The 22795-nt window shown below is 43.0% G+C and overlaps 1 protein-coding gene across 5 annotated transcripts in view; it reads left to right on the top strand.

Moving 5' to 3' along the window:
- The first annotated feature begins 7300 nt into the window (after positions 1-7300).
- Positions 7301-22795, top strand: part of Parp11 (poly(ADP-ribose) polymerase family member 11) — a 35608-nt gene continuing 20113 nt past the window's right edge. For 2 of the 5 annotated variants that reach the window (XM_038320033.1, XM_038320031.1), the window contains exons 1-2: positions 7301-7485; positions 21102-21222. Coding sequence is in view for 1 of the 5 variants with exons in the window: in XM_038320030.1 (XP_038175958.1) it covers positions 7468-7485 (18 nt within the window). In the remaining 4 variants the exon portion in view is untranslated. Of the gene's footprint in view, positions 7486-21101; positions 21223-21320; positions 21425-22795 lie in introns of those variants that run through there. The other 3 variants (XM_038320030.1, XM_038320032.1, XM_038320034.1) reach the window with 3 other exon arrangements.

Here is a 22795-nt window from a genome sequence, read left to right as displayed (position 1 = left end):
ATTGCATTTTGATGGTTTTAAAAGAGAATTCCTTCCCAGGAATGCTTATCTCAGCTTCTGCAAATGTTTCACCTGCTTCTTTCACCTCTTAATTCCTGTTGGGGTTGTTAACTGTCAGACTTCAACAGCAGGGCAGACTCTGGGGCCCGGCCCCATTGTTGGCTCTTTCTCAGACAGAGCTGGGTCTTTACATTCAATGGGTGCAAATGCGCTTTCTCCAGCACTCCTTTGCTCTCTTTTGGCCCCTCCTCTCTCCTTCTGAGCCTCCTACCAGGCCCCTCTTCTCCTTTCTGACACAGGAGCTTGTCCCTCATATCCTTTCCTAGTGCCCCTCAAATTCTTGCTGTGAATATGACCTTTAGAAAAGCAACCAGAGCGAGGGGGGAGACAGGAGTAGACAAGAATGTGATCAAAGTATGTTACAGGCATATGGTAAACCCTTACAAAACCCAGTTAATATGTGGTATTGAAACTATAGCGTTAATATTGGAGAAACTAGACAGTTATACGGAGGTCCTGTGCAGCATTCTCACTAATTTTCTCTTTAATTCTATTAAATCAAAAGTATCCTGAAATTCAGCAGTAGGAATGCTCACTCTGGTGGGAGGCAAAAGGCTGGACTCTGTGACTTGGATTATGAGACTACTTAGATCTTGAGACATAGAAAGAAGGGACTGAATGAAGAATGATAATGAAAGGACTGACAATTATGGCAATAACATTAAAATACTAGGTAATATAGCATCCTATATGCAATATTACTACTTGCTTGGTTCCCTCTAAGATATATTTAGTTATTATGTATAGTTTTCTGCCTGCATATATGCCTATATGCCAGAAGAAGGCACCAGATCTCACTATAGTTGAGAGCTACCACCATGTGGTTGCTGGGAATTGAACTCAGGTCCTCTGGAAGAGCAACCAGTACTCTTAACCTCTGAGCCATCTCCCCAGCTCTTGCTTGGTTCTCTTTTCTCCTTATTGGCTTAGGATGAATTCAGTTTGACTCTGCCTTCATTCATCACTGCACATGACTGTTTTCAGGTCCCCCAGTGGGGCCTCTCCTTGCCTCTGATCCCTCCTTTCCCAGCCTACACTTCTTCCTACACTGCCCCTGGTATTCAAAGATCTAAAAGTCTTCCAGTCACCCAGGAACCTCCGGGCTGAATTTAGCTTGGCTTATGACATCTCCATCAAGGTCAAACACAAGAACATGAGAGACAAAATCAAATGTCTAGTCTTCCTTAGAACAGAGGTGTCTGTGATCAGTACACCTGGCTGCCAGGGCTGTGGCTCTGGACCCTAGCACAATGAAACAGAGAGGTGTTCCCCTGCAGGGTGCTGTGCCACTACAGAAGAAGGAAACTGAAGACCTCACACAGAGAAGGGGGTTCCTGGGAAGGCCATGAGGTTGAGCCTCAGTGATTAGCAACCCCCACCACAAAGAACCTGTGGGAGGCAGTAATGAAGCTGCTCTACACTGAAATATTTTAGAAGGTCTAAGATTCATTTTATTCTTCAGTAAGAGTTAGATCATCATAACCTATGACTCCAAATACCCTCAAAGGGCCCAGGTAAGCCAACTCAGTGAGATAGAAAGCCTCTTCCGAGTCCAAAGGGGTCAGCATGGCTGAAGCCAGTGGTTGGCAAGTAAGAATCTCTGGCAAGGGGAAACTAGAAGTAACACAGTTTTATATAAAATTTCACATTTCTAAAATCATATTTTTATCACATATAATTAACATTACCTATCCTGCGAAAAGTCTATCAGCTACTAACTTGTGACCCAAGGACTAGATATTCATTTGTTCACAATTTGTCCCTATACTCACTCCTTAACTTCTCAAGTCAATAATAAGAAAAAGTAGCTCTGAAATTGGTGTAGCTGTTACTTGGGGATGAGACAGCATATTTTAGAGTGTATTGATCCCACATACATCAACATCAGTCAAGCTCCCTCCCAGCCCATCCCTCTACCAGTAGCCCTGGGAACACTAAGGTTTAAGGAAGTGAAGTTTACCCCAACCCACAAAATACTAAGGACCTTGTCCTAACTTCCCTGGTTAACTTGTTTTATAAAGACACACTACAGTTTTTTTAGGGGGGAGGGGGTCAAGACAGAGTTTTCCCGTATAGCCCTGGCTATCCTGGAACTCAAACTGTAGACCACACTTGCCTCAAACTCATAGATCCACCTGCTACTACCTCCCAAGAGCTGGGATTAAAGGCGTGAGCCACCACCATCCTGCTCCCACTCTGACATTTAAGAAGATGAATTCCAAAGTTGCTTCAATTGCTACTGCTCACTTCTCAGGGCTAGAATCACCATGATATTACAGCTTGTGAAAGGCAATCGAAAGGCAATCAGGCTCTCTTTATGTAGCTCAAGTTGACCTCAAACTCTCCTTCCCCATGCCCCCATCCCCCAAGTGCTGAGATCACAGTCGTGAGCATCACATCCAGTATAAATTATAACCCTAAACAAAGGATACACTAAGCTAAGAAAGTCTTATGAGACTGAAACACTAGGATAAGTAGAATTTGTTTCAGGAATGGGAGGACGGACTAGAGGTGAGCAAATCTATTTATCCAAGTCATTCATTGCACTGGTGATCCAGACTGAAACAGACATAACAATGAAACAGAAAAGTCATGGATAACATTTAATATCTTTTCATGTAGTAAACTAGGTATAGAAAAACTGATTTAGAAATGATTGTGTATTTACAGTATTGAGTATCAGCTAGGGACCTGTTCTTACTTTATTATATTGAAGCTGAATGACTACTATCTATAATCTACATAATGACTATTATTTTATAATCTCTGGAAATTTTCTGATGTTTTAGAATATTATCTTATTTGGAAATAATGTGTATAAAATATTATTACCTATAATATTATGCATAATGATACACAATAATATATACTATTATGTATAAATAATAATATTATTTAAATAATATTTCACAGACGGATAAATTACAGAACTAATAGAACATTTTCAAGGCAGTACGACAGATGACAAATCCACAAAAATCAATAGCTTTCTTAAATTACAGCAAAAAAATCCACTTGAAAAAATTTATAAAATATCCAAAACATAAGAACTGTGCAAATTTCTACAAAAATATCTTAAATGTATTTAAAGATATCATAGAGCTAGGGACTAGAGATATATCTCAGTGGTGGGGTAGGTGTTTGGCATGTATGAGGTTCTGGGTTCAATATTCAGACCTTCCCTCAACACATAACGTAAATACTGGAAGAAGTGTGTTCTGGATGAGAACTCATTATTTTGAAAAAAAATTGAAAAAGAAAATTCAAAGATATCTTTATGAAATAGCAAGTACACGAGGAATCTCTCTATTATAATATCATGGCATAGCATAGGAATAAGCAGATGGCTAGCAGACAGATAAGAATGCTCAGAAATATATGTGTATGCATATACATGCAAATTTAACCTCATAGCAGCAAGTAGAGAACAGATGATGCTATGCAATAAATATTTGGACAACTGGTTAAACCATTTGGCAACATTTTTTTGTTAGTTTCTTATTAAACACTTTCATTTCTAAGAATCAGTTCCAGAGTGGTTAAGGAATAAATGCCTGAATGAAACTAAAGATCACAGTAACTTTGGGGAGCATGGAAATCTTGTGTCTATCACAGTAGATAGTTTCAGATATGTGTATAACATGTAAACTATGGAACACCGTTAGTCTACTTTAATGAAACAGATTCACGCATATGGGAATGGAACGATACCATATTAAAATGTAAAGAACCACATTCTAAATCTGTGGGTATTCTTTTTTATTTAAAATTTTATTTATTTATTTATTTATTTATTTATTATGTATGCAGTGTTCTGCCAGCATGTATCCCTGCAGGCCAGAAGAGGGCACCAGACCTCATTACAGATGGTTGTGAGCCACCATGTAGTTGCTGGAAATTGAACTCAGGACCTCTGGAAGAGAAACCAGTGCTCTTAACCTCTGAGCCATCTCTCCAGCCCTCTGTGGGTATTCTTTTACCTATTTTTGAAAACGTGTGAAGAAAAATCTTTTCTTTTACTACTTCTTTGCCTTAAAGAATTTTCGGCTGTCCTTAAACACATTGGCACAGTAGACAACTTCCTGAATAGAACCTCAGTAGCACAGATACTGCGATAAACAATTAATAATGGGGATGTCCTGAAACTGAGAAGCTGCTCTAAGGCAAAGGAAATGGTCCACAAGACAAAATGGCAGCCTACAGAATGGGAAATCCCACATAGGACAGAGGGCTGATCTCCAAAATATATAAAGAACTCAAGAAACTAGACATTGGAGGCTGGAGACATGGCTTAGAGGCTAAGAGCATCGGCTGCTCCTCCAGAGGTCTTGAGTTCAATTTCCAGCAACCACATGGTGGCTCAGAACCATCTATAGTGGGATGTGATGCCCTCTTCAGGCATGCAGGTGTACATATAGATAGAGTACTCATATACATAAAATACATAAATAAGTCTTTCTAAGAAACTAATCAAAAAACTAAATAATTGAATTAAAAATGGGGTACAGATCTGAACAGAGAATTCTCAACAGAAGAATCTAAGTGACCAAAGTAAACTTAAGGAATTCTTAGCCATCAGGGAAATGCAAATCAAAACGACTCTGATATATCATCTTACACCTGTCAGAATGGCCAAGAACAAAAACACTAATGACAGCCTATACTGGAAAGGATGTGGAGCAAAAGGAACACTCCTCCATTGTTGGCAAACTTGTACAGTCAATTTGGCAATCAATATGGCACTTCCTCAGAAAATTGGGAATCAATCTACCTCAAGACCCAGCTATACTACTCTTGGGCATATACCCAAAAAAAATGCTCAATCCTACCACAAGGACACTTGCTCGACTATCTTCATAACAGCATTATTGATAATAGCCAGAACCTGGAAACAATCTAGGTACCCCTAAACCAAAAAATGGACAAAGACAATATTTTTACATAATGGAGTATTACTCAGCTGTTAAAAACAATGACATCAAGAACTTTGCAGGCAAATGGATGGAACTAGATAAGATCATCCTGAGTGAGGCAACCAAGACACAGAAAGACAAACATGTACTCACTCGTAAGTGGTTATTAGCTGTTAAAGTAAAGGATCACCATGCTACAATCCACAGTCCCGTAGGTTAGGCAACAAGGAGGACACAAAGGGGAAGCATGGATCTTCCTGGGAAGGGGAAATGGAAGAGATCTCCTGGGTAGACTGGGACAGAAGGGGATGGGAACATGGAGGATTGAGCTGAGGGGTGAATGGAGGGGGAGAGTAATTAATGACTTGATGGGGGGCATTTCGGGGTCAGGTAGAAACCTGATGCAAGGGGAAATGCCCGTGAATCTACAAGGATGGCCCCAGCTAAGACTCCCAGTAATAGTGAATAGACAGCCTGACCTGGCCATCTCCTGTAATCAGATTGGTAACTACCCCAAATGCCATTGGAGAGCCTGCGGCCAGTAACTGATGAAAACAGAGGCAGAGATCCACAGCCATGCACTCGGCTGAGCCAGGGGAGTCCTGTCGAGGAGGAGGGAGGAAGAATTTAGAAGCCAGGGGTCAGGGTCATCACAAGGGAAAACACAAGAAACTGGCCTGCTCATGGGAGCTCACAGACTATGGTCCAATGGCTAGGGAGCCTGCATGGGACCAGCTTAGGCCTCTGCATATGTCTGACTTGTAGAACTCTGGTAGTGGGAGCAAGGCCTCTTCCTAACTCTTTGGCTGGCTTTTGGAAACCTGTTTCTGATGCCAGGTTGCCTTGTTCAGCCTTAACACAAGCAGAGGAACTTATCCTACCTCAACTCGATATGCCATGCTTTGTTGGCATCCATGGGAGGCTTGTCCCTTTCTAAACACAGGTGGAGAAGGGGTGGATTGGGGAGAGGGGGCAGAGGGGAGATGGAGGACAGGAATGGGAGGAGGGGGACGGGAAGCTGCGGTCTGGATGTAAAATAAATAAAAAAATTTAATCTATAAAAATGTAAGTAATTAATCTCCCCCCGCCCCAAATGGCTTAGTTCTTTTCACCCACGTGATTTCAGTGTGAGTACCTATTTATGGCCTTAGCTTTCAAGACACTCTAGGTAAATGTGCTTGGAGACCTCTGTGCTTGCCAGGGTGTCTATAATTTCATGTTATACCTGTGGTCTGGATGTAAAATAAATTAAAAAAATTTAATCTATAAAAATGTAAGTAATTAATCTCCCCCCGCCCCAAATGGCTGTTCTTTTCACCCACGTGATTTCAGTGTGAGTACCTATTTATGGCCTTAGCTTTCAAGACACTCTAGGTAAATGTGCTTGGAGACCTCTGTACTTGCCAGGGTGTCTATAATTTCATGTTATACCTTCTTATATTTCCAAATTACTTTTTGCTTTCTTCTCTCATTTCTAAAATCCATGAGGACAGGGACAATATATAGGTCAGTGTGTGTAGTGGCATTTCAATTGTATTTTAATAAAGAAAGACTGCCTGAAAAACTGAGAGTCAAACAGTCCCACTGGTCAGCCTTACAGACCAGGTTATGGTGGTAACACACACCTTTAATCCCAGTAACCACAATGCCACACTAGTTGCCATAGAAATCCGAAGGTGCATGCCTTTAACCCCAGCACTAGAGAGGATTATAAAACGGGAGGAAACAGCTCTCAAAACACAATCTCATTCTGAGATTCCGTGAGGCAGGATTGCCATTTCAGTCTGGGATCGAGGTAAGAGCCAGTGGCTGGCTGTTTTGCTTTTCAGATCTTCAGGATGAATTGCAATTTCTCTCTCTGTTTTTATTAATCATGCTTCAAGTGCTCACTTCCAAGTCCAGCGACACCTGGCCAATACCCCACATATTTTCCCCCTACATTGCAAACACAAAAGTACTTGATATAAGTAAGCTTGCTACATCCTTTGGTAGCATTATCACGATGTACACTTCGAGAGAGAAGGAAGCAAAGAGGCCTGAAGCTTGACCCAAATGCCATTGGTTGAGCGGAGCTCCTCAGGCCTAGCTTTGGGTCACTAGACTCATTATAAGGTGATCTTAGTAAACGTCGATTCTACAGGGAGGAAATACAACCTGCCAAGCCTGAGGACATGATGGCGGAAGATGGCTGGATTTAAACTCCTTTACAACCCAGGTAAAGGCCCCGCCCGCAACGACATGCGCGGAATTTCCGAAGGGGCGGGGCGATCTCTTGTGGTGGGCGGGGCCACCGCTGATTGGCTAGATCCAGGCGGAAGTCGGGAGGTTCGAGGGTCCGAAGACGCCAGCCTGTGACGGGGAGGGGGAGGAGGAAGGCTTCCGTAAAAGGTGCCTTTCCGTCCCTTCGCTCCCGGGGACCCTCGGAAAACGCCCACCATACCGACCCCGCGGCTAACCCCTCCCTCAGGCTCTCTCCGCTTGATTTCGCACCGTTATGTGGGAAGCGAATCCGGTGAGTAGCCGGCGGGACGGGGCGGGCCCAGTGGGCGGGGTTGCCTGAGAGGCGCGGGAGGCGTTCCCGGGAACTCACCCCCGCGCTGCCTCGGGCTCTGGGTTTGCGTTCCGGGTCGCGGACGTCCTGGGTCTCGGGCCTCCTGCCGGCTGGGGTACCGTGGCTTTGAACAGTGGGAACGTTCCATGGCCGCTCCCACGTTTTTGCTTTCCATTTTCTGATTGTTGATTTTACTTCCGGGGTCTTCGCCGTCTTCGCTTTTTTTTTTTTTATTTTTGTATTTTGATTTCTAATTGGAATTACTGGCTTTCGAACCTGCTAATTTGTTTCGGCCCCGCACCCCCATTGCTGCTTCTCCTGTATTTTTGGAGCTACAGAGGTTTCGGATCCTCTTTTGCACGGAGTCTCAGTGGATGGCGTTCTAGGATGTTTTTTTTTTCTTCCCGTGGTTAGAACAATGATCTGGAATCCTTTGTTTGCCTTCAGTAGTTCCTATGTCTGCAGGCATTTTTTTTTTTTTTTTTTTTGCTACTTTGCCTTCATTCATTCATTCAGACTTCAACGCCACGCCTAAGGATATGTCAAGAATATTCAGCTTTTGTTATGGGAATATAGAGTGAGAAAAATGTACACTGACGTTAGAATTTTGTAGTTGACTGGCAGAATCGCATTTCAAGAAACCTGTGGACTATGTGAAACCACCCCAGAGGCTGGGCTAATCAACCATTAAGTTGACTTTTAATAACTCCCACTGTCTATACTTGAAATAACCCACTTCCTGATTCTAGAACGTATTTTCAGTCATGTCTATCAGAAAATTCCCCGATGTGTTAAAGTTCGTACCCAGTGGTAATGAGCCCATTGATCGGGATTCGGGTGCATATGTGATTCCATCCCTTCATGACAGCCATCAGATGTTTTTGATTTGCACATTAGAATACTGTCATCAGTTTGGGTCGGAGGAAGGTACTTGTTTGAATATGATTTTAGCCAAACCTTTAGCATTGGGATAAAACTAGCTTATAGATGTTCATATACTCTTTTACTGTTAACTATTAACGTTTCTTCATTTTTATATTTGTATCCATTTCTATACGTGCATATATGGATAAGGAGTCAGTTTTTATTAGTAGCCTCTTTCTATTGATTTCCCACAAATACTCATCATCGGTTTGGTTCAGAGTCACATATTATAAACCCTCTGAATTATCTCTTTGTGAACGTGAAATGTATATTCAACTAGAGGGCAGATCCTGTTGCGTAACAAATACTTGTTGAGTTCTTGATAGTGACTGGCTCAGTAATGCACACTGAGGCCTCAGCCTACCCTGTTCATCTTTCCTTCTGGGTCACACTTATATTTGCACTATTGGGCCAGTTATACTTTGGGGAGAATTACAAAGGATCTAGTGAATGACTCCTGTATTTGTTATGGCACTATTTCTTTGTAATAAAAAAGGCCCAGTTTTCTGTGGAATCATATGTAAGTCTTAAGTTTTGCCCAGCAAGTTGACTTTTGTCAATCATAATGAACATACAGCCTTGAGTTCTTTTTTGGCCCCTCTGCCATCCTTACATGGCTGAGTGCTGTTGTGCTTTATTACCTGCTAGTACTATTTTTGTTTTTGTTTTTTCCTTTTCCTGTGAACACCTGAATGTTGTCAACAGGCACAGCATTTTATTATATGTATATGGGTGTTTTGACTTCATGTATGTTTGTGCAACACATTCATGTAATGCCCCCAGAAGAGGGTATTGGATCCCCTGGAACATGGAGTGCCCTGTGGGTGCTGGGAAGCAAACCCAGGTCCTCTGGAAGAGCATCCAGTGTCTTAACTGTGGAGCCATCTTTCCAGCCCACACCACTTAGCTTTTATTTTATTTCATTTTTATTTTAAGTAAACTTTACATTTATGGGTTCCACTGATACCCATGAGTTTCTTGTGACAGAAGCGGTATCTGCATAGCTTGTCTAGCTTTGCCAGGGAATAAAATTATCACCCTAAGCCATGCACATCTGGGAAGACTTAAAATCCAAGTAGAAGAGGAAAACAATCCCCCAACCACAGGGTACTTAAAATATCAGTGCGAATAGCATTTGCATTCCTGACTGAATTCTTTCTGTAATGAGGGAAGATTTTGTTAAATGATGGTGAACTGATTTTGTCTAATTTCCCCTTGTTTTGATGGTCTCCATCTCCTTTAAGGTGCAGCCTGTGACCTGAAAATGATACTCCTTCTTCCTCCTATGGGAAAATAGCTGCTTTGTGAAAACTATTTCCCAAATGTTCTGAGGCATCATGAAATAATACTGCAGATTTTGCAGTATTTCCTGGGCCCCAGGGGTGACAGCCCAGAATGAATACCTAAGGAGAGATAAACAAGTCTTACCCCCTTTTACTCGTCTACTTTGAATACAACATAATGTCTGCATTGCTTTGTTTTGCCCTTCTGCCCAGGCAGGTCAGGTTGACAGGGGCAGCAGGCAATTCTGTGAGTTCTTGGTATCTTTCCATCTACTAGGGAGAGACCCTGCGACATTTCCTCACTTACAAAAATGGCAGCCTGAAGGAAAAGTTAGAGGGTTGCTGTCCTTGCTTTGACTCTGAACCCTGACTCTGTCCTTCCTTTCTCAGCTGTTTGTCTGTGTCTTCTCTCTTTGCTGGGAATGGAGTATTTCCCTGGAATTGTTAGTCAAGAGCAGGGTTCTGCCACATAGATGAAGAGGATTGAAAAGTAACACATTTGTTTGAGAGTTGTCGCAGTGAGAGTTGTATTTCTGTAAAGAGACACCCTGACCACGGCAACTCTTGGAAAGGAAAACATTTAATTGGGGCTGACTTTACAGAGGTTTAGTCCATCTAGTCCCTGGCGGGAAGTATGGAGGCGCACAGACAGACATGTTACTGGAGAAGGAGAGTTCTGAATCTGGATGAGCAGGCTGCAGGAAGAGAGAGATACGCTGTGTCTGTCTTGAACATCTGAGACCTCAAAGTTCACCCCCATGACACACTTCCTCCAGCAAGGCCCTACCCCCTAGTAGTGCTCCTCAGAATGAGCGTGTTTTCATTCAGATTACTACAAGAGTACACGGTTTATTACAATGACAATGTCTTTATAGAAATTGTTAAATTCTTCCAAAAGTCATTTCTGTTTATTGATTCATATTGTCAGAATAATCTGAGTTGGCTCAGGGAGAGAAAACGGTTTTCCCAGAATGACGCCACAGTTGTCTTCAGAGCTAAGCCCTCTTTCTGTTCCATTTTGATCCCAGGACAGTCCTGGCTTTCAGATGTCAGTCCCTACTTTGTCTGTAGAACCCACCTTTTGTGTTACTTTTTATTCACAACTGCTTCTCACTTCCTTGGAACTGTGATTTTTGTCTCTCTCCTGTCAGTCTGCTTGAAAGAATGACCACATACTTGTCATTCTTAGCTATAGTCCATTCCTGCAGTCTGGCTTCTGTCAACACTGCTTTCCAGGAAGTCTCCAAGAATCTCTGAATCACCACATACAGTGGTACCCTAGGTACCTTAGGTTGATTCAGCAACTTGGATGCCAACTACAGATTTCCCTTCAAACCTTCCTTTTCATTGTTCCCGGTACTATATCCTCACTGATTTTCTTCTATTTTTCCCTTTTTATTTTCATTTCATTTATGTTTTTATTTATTGTGTGCATGCATGCATACACATACCATGGCACAATAAAATGTCAGAGGAGTCATTTCTCTCCCCTGACCATGTATGTGACTTCTGGGGATTGAATTCAGATTGTCAGGCATGGTGGCAAGTGCCTTTACTGACAGAGCCATCCTGACCTTTTCTGAGATTTGTTTTCAGTTATAGTTCTGGGCTAAAATCTTTGATTTTTTTCCTTTAGCACATCCTCTTTGGCAAGCTCTGAGGCTATTCTGTGAACATGCCTGCTTAGGGTCATCTTTAGTCTTGACCCCTCTCGCTGCTTGTCCCTTTGATGGAACTAAACCCTTGGTCACTGGTTCATTTTACCCAACAAGTCCTCAGGAAGTGTTTCCTACTTACTAAGCATGGTTCTGACACTTGAAGAGAGGAGTGCAAACATGAACTGAGTTGGAGCCTGTCTGCCCCATGACTTGTGAGAAGAAGGTGGGATCTGAGGGTGACTGGCATGCTGGGAAGACCTGTTGAAATAAGTTACATTTGAGTAACTGACATGAGAAGATCAAACATGAGAAGACCAAAGCAGACAAAGTGACCCAAGCCCATGAAATGGAGCATACTGAGACACGGAGGAAGTACTTCCAAGACTAAAGATGGAGGGTATCATAGTCACCTTTCTACTGCTGTGAGGAGACACCATGAACAAGGCAACTCTACAGAAGAAAGCAGTCATTTGGGGGCTTTCTTACAGTTTCAGACGTTTAGTTCCTTTTCATCATGGTCGGGAATTTGGTGGCATGTAAGCGGTGATGGAGCAATAGCTCAGATTTTACATCCTGAAATGTAGGCTGGTGGAGAGAGACCTGGAACAGGCTTTAGAAACCTCAAAACCCATCTCCCTCCACCCCAGTGACACAGTTCTCACACCTACTCCAACAAGGCCATACTTCCTAATCTTTCGTAACCTTTTCAAACAGTTCCACTCCCTTCTGACTAAGCATTCAAGATAGCATGGTCTGTCACAGTCTTAACACTGTGTCAAACCCTGTGATACTAATACTCATGTTTCTAGAACATTTTTTTTTTCTAGTGATCTGTCTCATGATCATGAATAGGAAAGTGGTGTGTCTGCCCTAGGATTGGTGTGGCAGATTCAGCACAGCACCAAAGAAATGAATCTGACAGTTCTCAGTGTAGGGATGATGTGAGGAGTCCTTCTGTATATGTGTTGCTTTTGTTGGTTAATGAATAAAGAAGCTTATTGGGCCTACAACAGGGCAGAATAGAGCTAGGCGGGAAAACTAAACTGAATGCTAGGAGAAAGTAGGCAGAGTCAGAGAGACACCATGTAGCTGCCAAAGGAGAAAGACACCCACAGGAGCCCAATGGAACCTTGACAGTAGGCCACAATTGTGTGGCAATGCACAGAGTAATAGAGATGGCTAATTTAAAATATAAGAGCTAGCTAGAAATATGCTTAAGCTATTGGCCAAACAGTATTGTAATTAATACGATTTCTGTGTGATTATTTTGGGTCAGGGTGGCTGGGAAATAAACAAGCAGCCTCCACTTACATAGGAGGGGTGGCAGATTTGGGCTCCAGATAGAAGACTCGGGTTTGTGGTAGAGATTTGGAGCTATAAGTGGACACCTGGTTGAGTGACTCACTGGGCCTAAAATGCTAACACTGAAATCTTTGGTTTATTTAACTCACACTTCACAAACTAAATCTGTTGTTAAAATAACCCTTGTTGGCACTTATTATTTGTTTATTTTTTGATCCAGCAACCAGTTGGTGAATGTGAGGGTTTTGTATTTGCCCCTTATAGGTTTGCAGTGTGATGTAAATAGGCAGACCTAGCATAAATAACCACACAGATGAACCCTAACTCCAATAATGGAGAAACTATGAAGGAGAAAGAATGACAGTGTAAGAAGAACTTAGGGGCAGGCTGAGAAGTCAGGGAGGTCACTGTGTGAATGTGGTGACTTTTAGAGATACTGAAAACTGATTAAGAGCTAACCTGATGAAGGTTGTTCAGGAGGTGGTGCAGTGGGAGTAGCACCAGTAATGCCTTTGAGGCTGAATGGGACAGGATAGGTAAGCACCAGGCAAGTCTGTGAGGCAGGAACACAGGGAAACAGGAAGTAGGGTCAGTAAGAGGAAGCCAGGCCATACCTGGCTCTATGGAACATGACTAGAGTTTTCAGCTGTATGCTGAAAGAAAATTCCATCAGTTTCCTGCAGTAGTGTGATAGCTATTCTTGGTTGTCAGTTTGACACACTTGGAAAGAGAGCCACAGGTCCCCAAACAGGGGCAGAGCAGCCAGTCCCAGGCAGGGAGCTGCACTGCTGGTGTGAGAGAGAGAGAGACACGGATAGGCACGCCATGCAGAGTGAGGTTGGATATTTATTTAGTGGGTTATGGAAGGGAGAGGGAGAAGAGGATCCTGAAAGGGAGAAGTAGGGAGAGACAGAAGCTGCTTCTTCAAGAGCAAGATGGAAAAAGAGAGGACTCAGGCTGGAAGCTGAAGATCAGCTTGCCTGGCAGATGGAGGGGGAGTGGGCATGGCTTGTCTCTTAAAAGGACAGGATAGATCATTACAAATATGGTTTGGATGAGGTCATACTGTGTCTGCCTCTCCCCCCCCAAAGTTTCATGTATTAAAAACTTGGTCCCTAAAGTGATGCTATTACCTTCTAGGAATTGATTGGGTTCATTCTCTATGCCAGTTAAGAATTTAAAGGCAAGAAAAATCTCAAACTCAACAGGTAGCAGAGGGAAAATCTGACAGAGTAGAGAGAAGCAGATGCAATCAGTGTTAAAGACTTTATTCGTGGCAAGGAAACACATTCAGCAAGCACACAGAGAGAAAGGTTCTCCACAAAGCAGAAGGGTCCTTGGGTAGCCAAAGTCCTTTAGGGCTGTGGTGTTTTAAAGTCCTTGAAGGGTCTTCTCTAATTTAGGGTCTGAGGGAAGACACGATGACTGATTGGCCCACAGCTCTTGTGTGATATGTCTGTTGATCTTGAACTTGTTGAGCCAGTCTGTCATCATGGCCCTCTGGATGGGAGAAAAAGCCCACAAGACCTTTGTTTTAAGCTGCCTGGCTTTTGTCTCAGGTCAGGAGAATAGGGAGGAAGGCACCATCTTGGAAGCTCTCCAACTTTATTATTAACATAGTGGCATTTCATTTGTATTTTAATAAATAAAGCTTGCCTGGGGAAAAATAAAACAGCCACACTGGCCAGCCTTACAGACCTGGCAGCAATGACACACACCTTTAATTGTGGTTGCCACAATGACACCCCCCTTTAATCCCTGTATCCACACTAGTTTGCCATAGAAATCAGGTGGCAGTGGTATACAACCTTAATCCCAGAACTAGAGAGGATTATAAAATGGAAGAAGACAGCTCTTAGTCTCATTCTGAGATTCCTGGAGGCAGGATCGTCATTTCGGACTGAGGTAGTGTCAGGGACCTGCCTCTACAAAAATATCTCTTGCTAGGGTAGGGGTGTTGTAATTTAGAGATATAAAGAATACAAAGACACACTTAAAAATAAAACAGAAATATATAGAATAATACCAGGAGGGAGTTTTAGTGAATACTGAAATCACCCATGTTTAAGTTTTAATTGCTTAAAATATCCCTGACCCCAAAAGGTAGGAGTAAGACAAAAAACTGCATTAACATGATACAAGGAAATGAATGGACCAGTTGAAGGTCATGGGCCACGTACACAGTTAAACATTCTGTTGTTAGAACAAAACAATTCACGCTCACACCCTAGACCAAAACATTCTGTAAGCAAACCACTCCCTAGGTGAAATCCCAAATTATCTCCACAAACCCTTAGTGACCCTTAGTGAGCCTTAGACTTTTCTTTGGAGTAGAAACACATCTACTTCTCTATTCCTGAAATACAAGGGCTGGATGTTAGCCACACCTGTTGACAATAACCTTGAGAGAGCAGAAGTCTGTTCTAAATCTAGGTGGGACCTTTGTTTGAGATAGAAACACAATAACCTTGAAGGAATAGAGGTAACTTCCAACTCTCTGGCCTTTGGTCAACATGGAAACAGGCTCACATTTTGGGGCCTCCACAGTAGAGGTAAGAGCCAGTGGCTAGCTGTTTTGCTTTTTTGACCTTCAGGTTGAACCCCAATTTCTGTCTCTGGGCTTTTATTAATCGTGCTACATTTATGACATAATCATGGCTCCTATATGTCTGCCATCAGGAAATATGTCTCCTAGTCCCTGAATGCTATTTGGATATAGCGGATCCTTTTTAAGAGGTAGATCTTAATAGAAGGTTCTTAGGTCTCTGGGAGGCATGAGGAAGTTGCCATGAGTCCCCTTGAGGTCTTGCAAGAAAGGACCAAGCTTAGTTCTAATTATCCTTTCTGCTTCTCCTTTGGGATGCTTGCTTGCTCTCGTAGCTGCTCCTTCTAACTGTTTGCTATAGTTACAAGACTGTGTCATCGAACCTTCCAAACGCTGAACTTCTAACCAGAGTCAGGTTGCATGTGCCTGTGGGGTATCAAATACTACAATCATGGAGGGAGCTGGGCATTAAGTATTAGTCCCTGAAATTACCAAAGTAGATGCGAGTATCAGAAAAGGGCTCTGCAAACCTTTTGCATGCCTGTATATGAGAGCATTGTGTTGTTGTTGTAAATAAGAGCGTTACGTTATTGTCGCCCTTTGCTTTCATTTTGAAGAAGAATCTTTGTTGCGCAGGCTGGTCTCAGACTCATGGCATCCTCCTGTTTCAGCCTCTCAAGTTCTGTGTTTACACATGTGTGTAATCCTGTTTGGTTTATATTACTACTTTTACATTTTAGATAATACAGGAATAGTTTTCAAATTAGGCTGTTTATTATTGAAAAGGGCTTTTTTGCGGCCTCTTGTAAGGTGCCCCTGCCTGACTTGACTCTGGTTAGCCCAGGATGTAGGTTAGACCCAGGTGCTTCAATGTTTTTTCACCACTGAGGTTTTACTAAAGTAGGACGTCCTTTGTCATAAGCGTGGATTATGTTTGCTTGCCTGGGAAGTGATTTGTACTGAAGATCAAACACAACTTTGAATACTCTGTAGTGCTCTGTCGGTTGTCAAATGACCTTGTGCTATCACACAGCTTCGGGTGTGTGTCAAGCATAGGAGCAAATGGATTCTCCAGTCATTTCTGGACTGCTTCAGTGTAGGGAAGGAGTAATACAGAGGCAGGGATGAAAACCTGATCTCAGCATTAAAATTGGACTGTTTGGGGCCTAGGGGTGGAACTCACTGGTAGAGTTCATCCCTGCATGCACAAGGCCTTGGGTTTCCAAAACTACCTAACTGGACATGCTGGTACATGCATATAATCTCTGGGCTGGTAAAATGGAGGCAAGAGGATCAGGAGTTCAAGGTTGTCCTTAACAATATAGTGAGTTTGAAGCTAGTCTGAACTAAATGAGACTCTATCTCAAAAGAAGAGTATTTGGGCCTTGAAGTTGTAGGTTGGGGTCCTTTAAAACTATGGGCAACATGGGATAGAAGGAAACTCACTCTATGCAGCAAGGCAAATTACAAGTTTGTCTCCATCATAGTCTGGAACTTCAGGAAGTGAGCTTTGAAAATATCTGCCTTGAGAGAAGCACAGTGCAAGCCTGAGGCCCTGGGCCTTGCCACAGAAGTTCGTCCAGATATTTATGCTGGAGTGGTTCATGGGAATGAATGTCTGTTTTCCCTCGGGATATGGAACTTCACGTAGTTCAGTCACGTGGGTACTGTGTGTCAGTGCCCGTGATTCTCAGTAGAAATCCTGCCCCTCAGCTCAGGTGACCTCTCACAACTGCAGTGTTTACTGAGAAGCAGCTCTCTGCTGTGTTCTGGGAAGGGACACTGTCGTGCTTGCCCACGATTTCCTCTGGACTTTATTTCCTGTGCTGTTTGCTTTTTTTCCCCCTTTGCTAATTGTATTCTTTATCCTTTTTCTGTAATAAACATCTACAATTTCAACAACTTCTGAGTACCAGAAAGTCATTCACTCTGAAGCAGGAATGCCCAGAGGCGTAGGTACCATCTGAACACAAGATCTGGCAGTGTAGCCCAGGCTGGCTCCAAGCTAATCCTTCTACCTCTGGCATCCCTAATGCTAAAATTGCAGGTAGGTGCTACCACGCAAAGGGCAGTCTCAAAGGAATGGCCGCTATTACACTGTCTCTTTAATTTTAGCTAATTAATTAATAGATAAAGTTTTTTGTAGTCCAGGCTAACCTGGAGCTTGTTTCTTAGCCTAGGTTGGCCTTGAACTTGCGAACTTTGTACCTCATGCTCAAGGATGAAAGACTGCACCATCATGTGTAGTCACCATCTCTTTAGGGATGGTCTCTATTTGATTAGACATTTTCAGTTTTAATTGCCCTGGTTTTGGTCCTTTCTCTGTATGTTTGTAGAAACCTGGGTATTCAATTAAAGTAATTAATTTGTTTGAGACAGAACCTCCTTGTACTCCTGCCTGGGACTCGTGGCCTGCTGCAGCCACTTGGGGATCCGCAGCATTTTACGTTTACCATAACAATGGGATCATGGGCAAATAAAACCGTGTCCGTCTCTAAAAATAATTATTTTATTTTATTGATCTGACCTCTTTTGGTGGCTGCCATAGCGGGGGCTCCATCGCTGTGTGTTTTGGTTACTTGGCTGAACTTATGTATGAATGTAGCCTTCTTCACACTGTTCTCCTCTTGTCCTCACTGCTCGGGCAGCACTTCAGGTTGACAGTTATGGGTTGAAAGCTGTGCTGAATCCCCTAGGTAGTCAGGCTTTGACTCTTCAGAGGCTGCTGTTGTGTTTGAGTGAGGTTTGGGTTTTTTTGGTGGGGTGCTATATTAATATTTATCCAGAAGTAGGTTTTCCTTTTTTCCTCTTGGTTTTTCAAGACAGGGTTTTTCTGTGTAGCAGCTCTTGTAGACCAGGCTGGCCTCAAACTCACAGAGATTTACCTGTCTCTGCCTCCTGAGTGCTGGTTACTGGTGTGCGCCACCACTGTCTGGCAGAGGTCTCTCTTGGGATCACTCCCGAGAGGACATGATGGTGGGCTTATCGTCTTCCACACTGCTGAGGGTGACTGGGCTATCAGAATGCCATAATGAAACCTGTTATGTGTAAGCTAACTTATAGAATGAGCTCTTGGGATCGGTGAAATGGCTAAGTGGGTAAAGATCCTTGCTGCCAAGCTTGAAGTTTACCCTCGGGAGGCACTTGGTTGAAGGGGAGAAGTGACTCTTAAAAGTTGTCCTCAGCCATGAGCATTTGAGCCATGGCACACATGTGCAGGTATATGCACACACTAAGTAATAAACAAAATTTTAAAAATTAAAAAAAATCAACTCCTGCTTCGCAGCATTTGCCCATGAACCAGAGTAGCTTCCTGTGTAGTCAGTGTTTATCAGCAGTGATGCTGAAGCCCTTTGCCCGCCTCATGTTTCTTCCTGTGTTGATGGGCACATCTGTCATGTGGGAGCATTTTCAGGTCTGCCCAGTGTCTTGCTGTTTGTTCCTAGATGGGTACAAGCTCAGAGCTGTTAACAGCCCTTTCACGTCCAGCAGTGACTGATCAAGAGGCTCTTCCCTGCTGTCTCCTGTCACTTCTTCTGCCATCTCCGCCATTCACTTCTGTCCACGCCTCACGTTCCTTGGTTTTCGTGAAGCTGACCACTGTTTCTCCGAATTCCCTTAGCCTCGGGTCCTCTGTTGTCTCTTCCAAATAGAGCTGCTCTCTCAGGCTGCGATGTGGCCTTCATTCCTTGTGTCCATTTGCCCTTGGCCAGAGTTCCTGTGTCAGGGTATCTGCAGTTCAGGTGGAAGCCCTCTTTTCCCAAGGTGACATTCTACTCCTTGAGAGGACACTAGGTGAGGGAGTTAGCAGCCCTAGAAGTGGACTCTGGGTGGGAGAGTCTGGAATAGAACTTCTGCCTCATGGACTGAGGGGGATGAGGAATACCAGCAGTCTGCCCTTCCTCAACCTGGGATACAGGGGCCCCATCTTTGGCCGCACACAGAAGAGCCAGCAGGACATTTCTTGTGTGTATTCTGTCATTTGTAGAACCCCCTAAGTGCACACTCCAGAGTTAAACGATTTTGAAGAGTTTTACTAGTTGAAAGGCTGATCTTCTGGGAAGAAGGTCCACTTCCAGAATTTCTTATCCTGTTAGTCTGGAAGGTCCGCCCCTTATCAGCTTTGTAGCAGATTTTGGAAACACATGCATGTGCACACACACATAGACACACACACACACACACACACACACACACACACACACCTACACCCCTGATGACCTGAGTTCCATCCCTGGGATGAAAACAGAGAACTGACTTCCAAAAGTTGTCTAATGACCCCCCGCCCCATATTTGCCATGACATATGTGTGCTGTGGCACATGCATGCTCACAAAATGCAATAAACAAAACGTTACTTTGTGTATGTGTATGTACATGTGTATGTTTTGAGACAGAGTCTCCTAAAATACCCATGCTTGCCTTGAACTTGCCTTATCCTGCCTCAGCCCATGAGACTCAGTGCTAATTCTTTATAGAGAGGCAAAGATGCCTTCATCTCCAAGTATGACTTCCTCAAGTATGCTTATGCTAATAAAATAACTATGTAGTAATACTCTCACTAGAAATGATAAGGCTAGAATGCAGCATTGTGTTCTGGGATATGAACCAGGATTTGACTTTGAACTCATCTTTCCTGTTACTTTTCAGTTGCATGATTCAGATGGAATGTGCCCAGGTGCTGTGATTACAGATCTTCGTTAATAAGGATGGCCTTGGAGACGGGCTCCACCTGTACGCACATTTGAAAACGAGAAGGATGCTTTACCACTTGGTGCTGGCTGTTTCTCCTTGGCAGCCTTCTGCACAGGAAGCGTCGTTTCCTCCCAGTTAGAAAGAGGAAAGTCAGGCCGAATGTGGCATTGTAAATGAACAGGCCCTTTCTAACGTGCATTAAATGCCTTCTCCGTGTTGGATAACTTGCACGTGTTCTTTTGATTACCTGTGGGTGTGTCCTAACTAGAGTGAACCATCATTACTATAGTGACAGCATTTTAAATTATTTTATTTAAGCCAGTTTTCTCTTTGAGACAAATTATACAAAATAGCCATTCCTTTGGAGAGGAAGCACACTATAGAAGATGCTGTGGCTTTTGTGGTATGAAATGAATTGTTTGAAAGAAAGCCAGTGCATCTGTGAAGCTTGGCAGCGAAGGAGGACTGGCTGTAGGTGGAAATGAGGCCTAGGGTGGACACCTGGAGGGAGATGGGACCCTCAGGGCTTCTTTAATCTTCTCATTACTGTACGTGCACACCCTGATTCTAGACAAAATAATTATATTATTTTCTGTTTTGTATTTTCCCTGTCTTTAACTGGAAAGTAATGACTTCTCTCTCCTGTACATGAGACTATAGAGGAAAAGAAATAGTGTAAAGTGTGACCAAGAATTGGCCTACCTAGTTAAAGTTCAGTCAAAGCTATTTATCACAGAGAGTTCCTCTCTCTCTTTCTCTCCCTCCTTTCCTCTCTCCCTTTCTCTTTTCCCTCCCCCCCCCCTTTTCTGTTCTCTTTTCCTTCCTCTCTTCCTCCCTTTCTCCCTCAGTGTTTCTCGGATTGGCCTTGAACTGGACTCAAATGCTGGTCCTGTCTCAGCCTCAGTAGCTGGGACTTGGGCTCCAGTGCCTGCTTGTAGACTGGCCTGCAGTGACAGCTCAGGGACAGAGCCAAAGGACAGAACACACTGTGCTGTAGCCATAGAGGGACCCTTTCTGTTGCCTGTTCCTTTTCTGATAGAGAAAATACAGAACCCACAGCCCAGTTCTGTCTTAGCTATTTGCTTCAAGCTTGTCTTTCCAATTTTTCAGGGTGTTTTCCAAACAAAAACTAAGCCTGTGTCCCCTGGCTTGCTTTCTTATTCCTTCACAGTGAAATGGCCAACCAGTGTGAGGAGTGCTGGGAGAGGAGAGTGGACGTTCGGGCTAGTTAACCGCACAGCTGGGTCTACATTTTAAGTCATCGTCTTTATTATCCACTTAAGGCACAGAAGGTAAATAGTGTGTTCTAACCTGGAGCCCAGTCCAGGCTGCTCTGGTGTTGTTGTTGTTGTTGTTGTTGTTGTTCTCAACAGCTAGTCAACTTGTAAAACATGAAGGAGTGAAAACAAGGACATAATCAGAAAAGTATTTCTTGGAAAGCTGCTGGACATGAATGAAAAAATCAAAATTAACTAGCCCCTTCACGGAGCTCAGGTATTCATCCCAACCCCAAGTGAGGAAGGAATTTTAGTTTCTGCTGTGTGGGAGAATGTGGGCTAGACAAAATAATGGGAACTTATCCTGGGTTACACAGTTCCTACATTTTATACAGTGGCATACAAATATTTTTCAGTTTATCAGGAAATACAGATTCTTTGTTAAAAAACAAAGGTATAAGGGAGAGTGTTCTAGCCATATTACCAGTGTAGATGTGTATATACAAGATTCTACAACACACACACACAATGCACACACATGCACCACACCCCTAAGAGATGCATTGTAAAGTGATAGCATTGGTTAACTCTGGAAAAGGAAGGTAAAGAATGTTGAGGATAAAAGTGTTATGGGCCAACAAGTCTTCAACATAAGTACTCTGACTTTTTAGCAAGTCATATGCTAGTTGTACATATTTATTTATTTAATTAATTAATTAATTTTGAGGCAGGATCTCTCTATATAGCCCTGACTGACCTGGAACTCACTGTGTAGACCACGCTGTCCTTGAGCCACAGAGATCCATCCACCTGCCTCTGCCTCCCAAGTGCTGTAATTAAAGGCATGTGATACTGTGCCCAGAAAGTGCTTTGTTTTTTTCCACATTCCCTTTGTAAGAAGCTCCAGAGCTTGTCTCTTGTAGTCTAGACTGGATATCACCCATCCAAGTACTAACTAGGTCTGACCCTTCCCAGCTTTGGAGATCAGGCATGTTCAGGGTGGTATGGCAATAGACTGGACTAGTTGTACACATTTAAATGAATTATTTAAGAACCTTTAGAGAATGATGATAGGAAGTCAAATTGCAAGTGAAATTAAATTAACCACTTGGTCCCTTTTCTGGTGACTTTATCACAATTTCCACCCAAGAACATCAGTTTTTTTCGAAGATTAGGTATATATGAGTTAATGCTCTAGTCAACATTATAAAACCTATTGGTCATGAAGCATAAAACAGTATGTGTGACCTACATGTACAGGTCCTGTGGCCATTCTGCCTGAGCTTAACTTCCCCCTTGTGTGACTGCTGTGCCTCAGTTTCCTAATTTATGTCAGGAGTACCTGTATCATATAGGTTGTTGTTAAGCCTAAGTAAGTTATCCCTGTGGTTCTTAGGCCATCACTGGACCCCTAGTGAGAGCAGATTGTTGTCACTGCTGTCATACACTCTCAGCATCTTGGTGCTTAGAAGACACTGCAACAGCTTTATCTACTCAGACTTCTGTCCTGTGTACATGTGTGCACGCACATGCTCATGCGTATATCCATGTGTTTATGAAAGCAAAGTATAGCTATATTTTAACTAAAATTTTATTATAGTATTCTTTACTGTTATAGCTTTTTTTAAAAGGCCTCACATATTTTAGA

The sequence above is a fragment of the Arvicola amphibius genome, chromosome 2 (genome assembly GCF_903992535.2).
Source record: "Arvicola amphibius chromosome 2, mArvAmp1.2, whole genome shotgun sequence".
In the NCBI taxonomy this organism is placed as follows: Eukaryota; Metazoa; Chordata; class Mammalia; order Rodentia; family Cricetidae; genus Arvicola; species Arvicola amphibius.
This window is presented reverse-complemented; position numbering and strand designations above follow the sequence as displayed.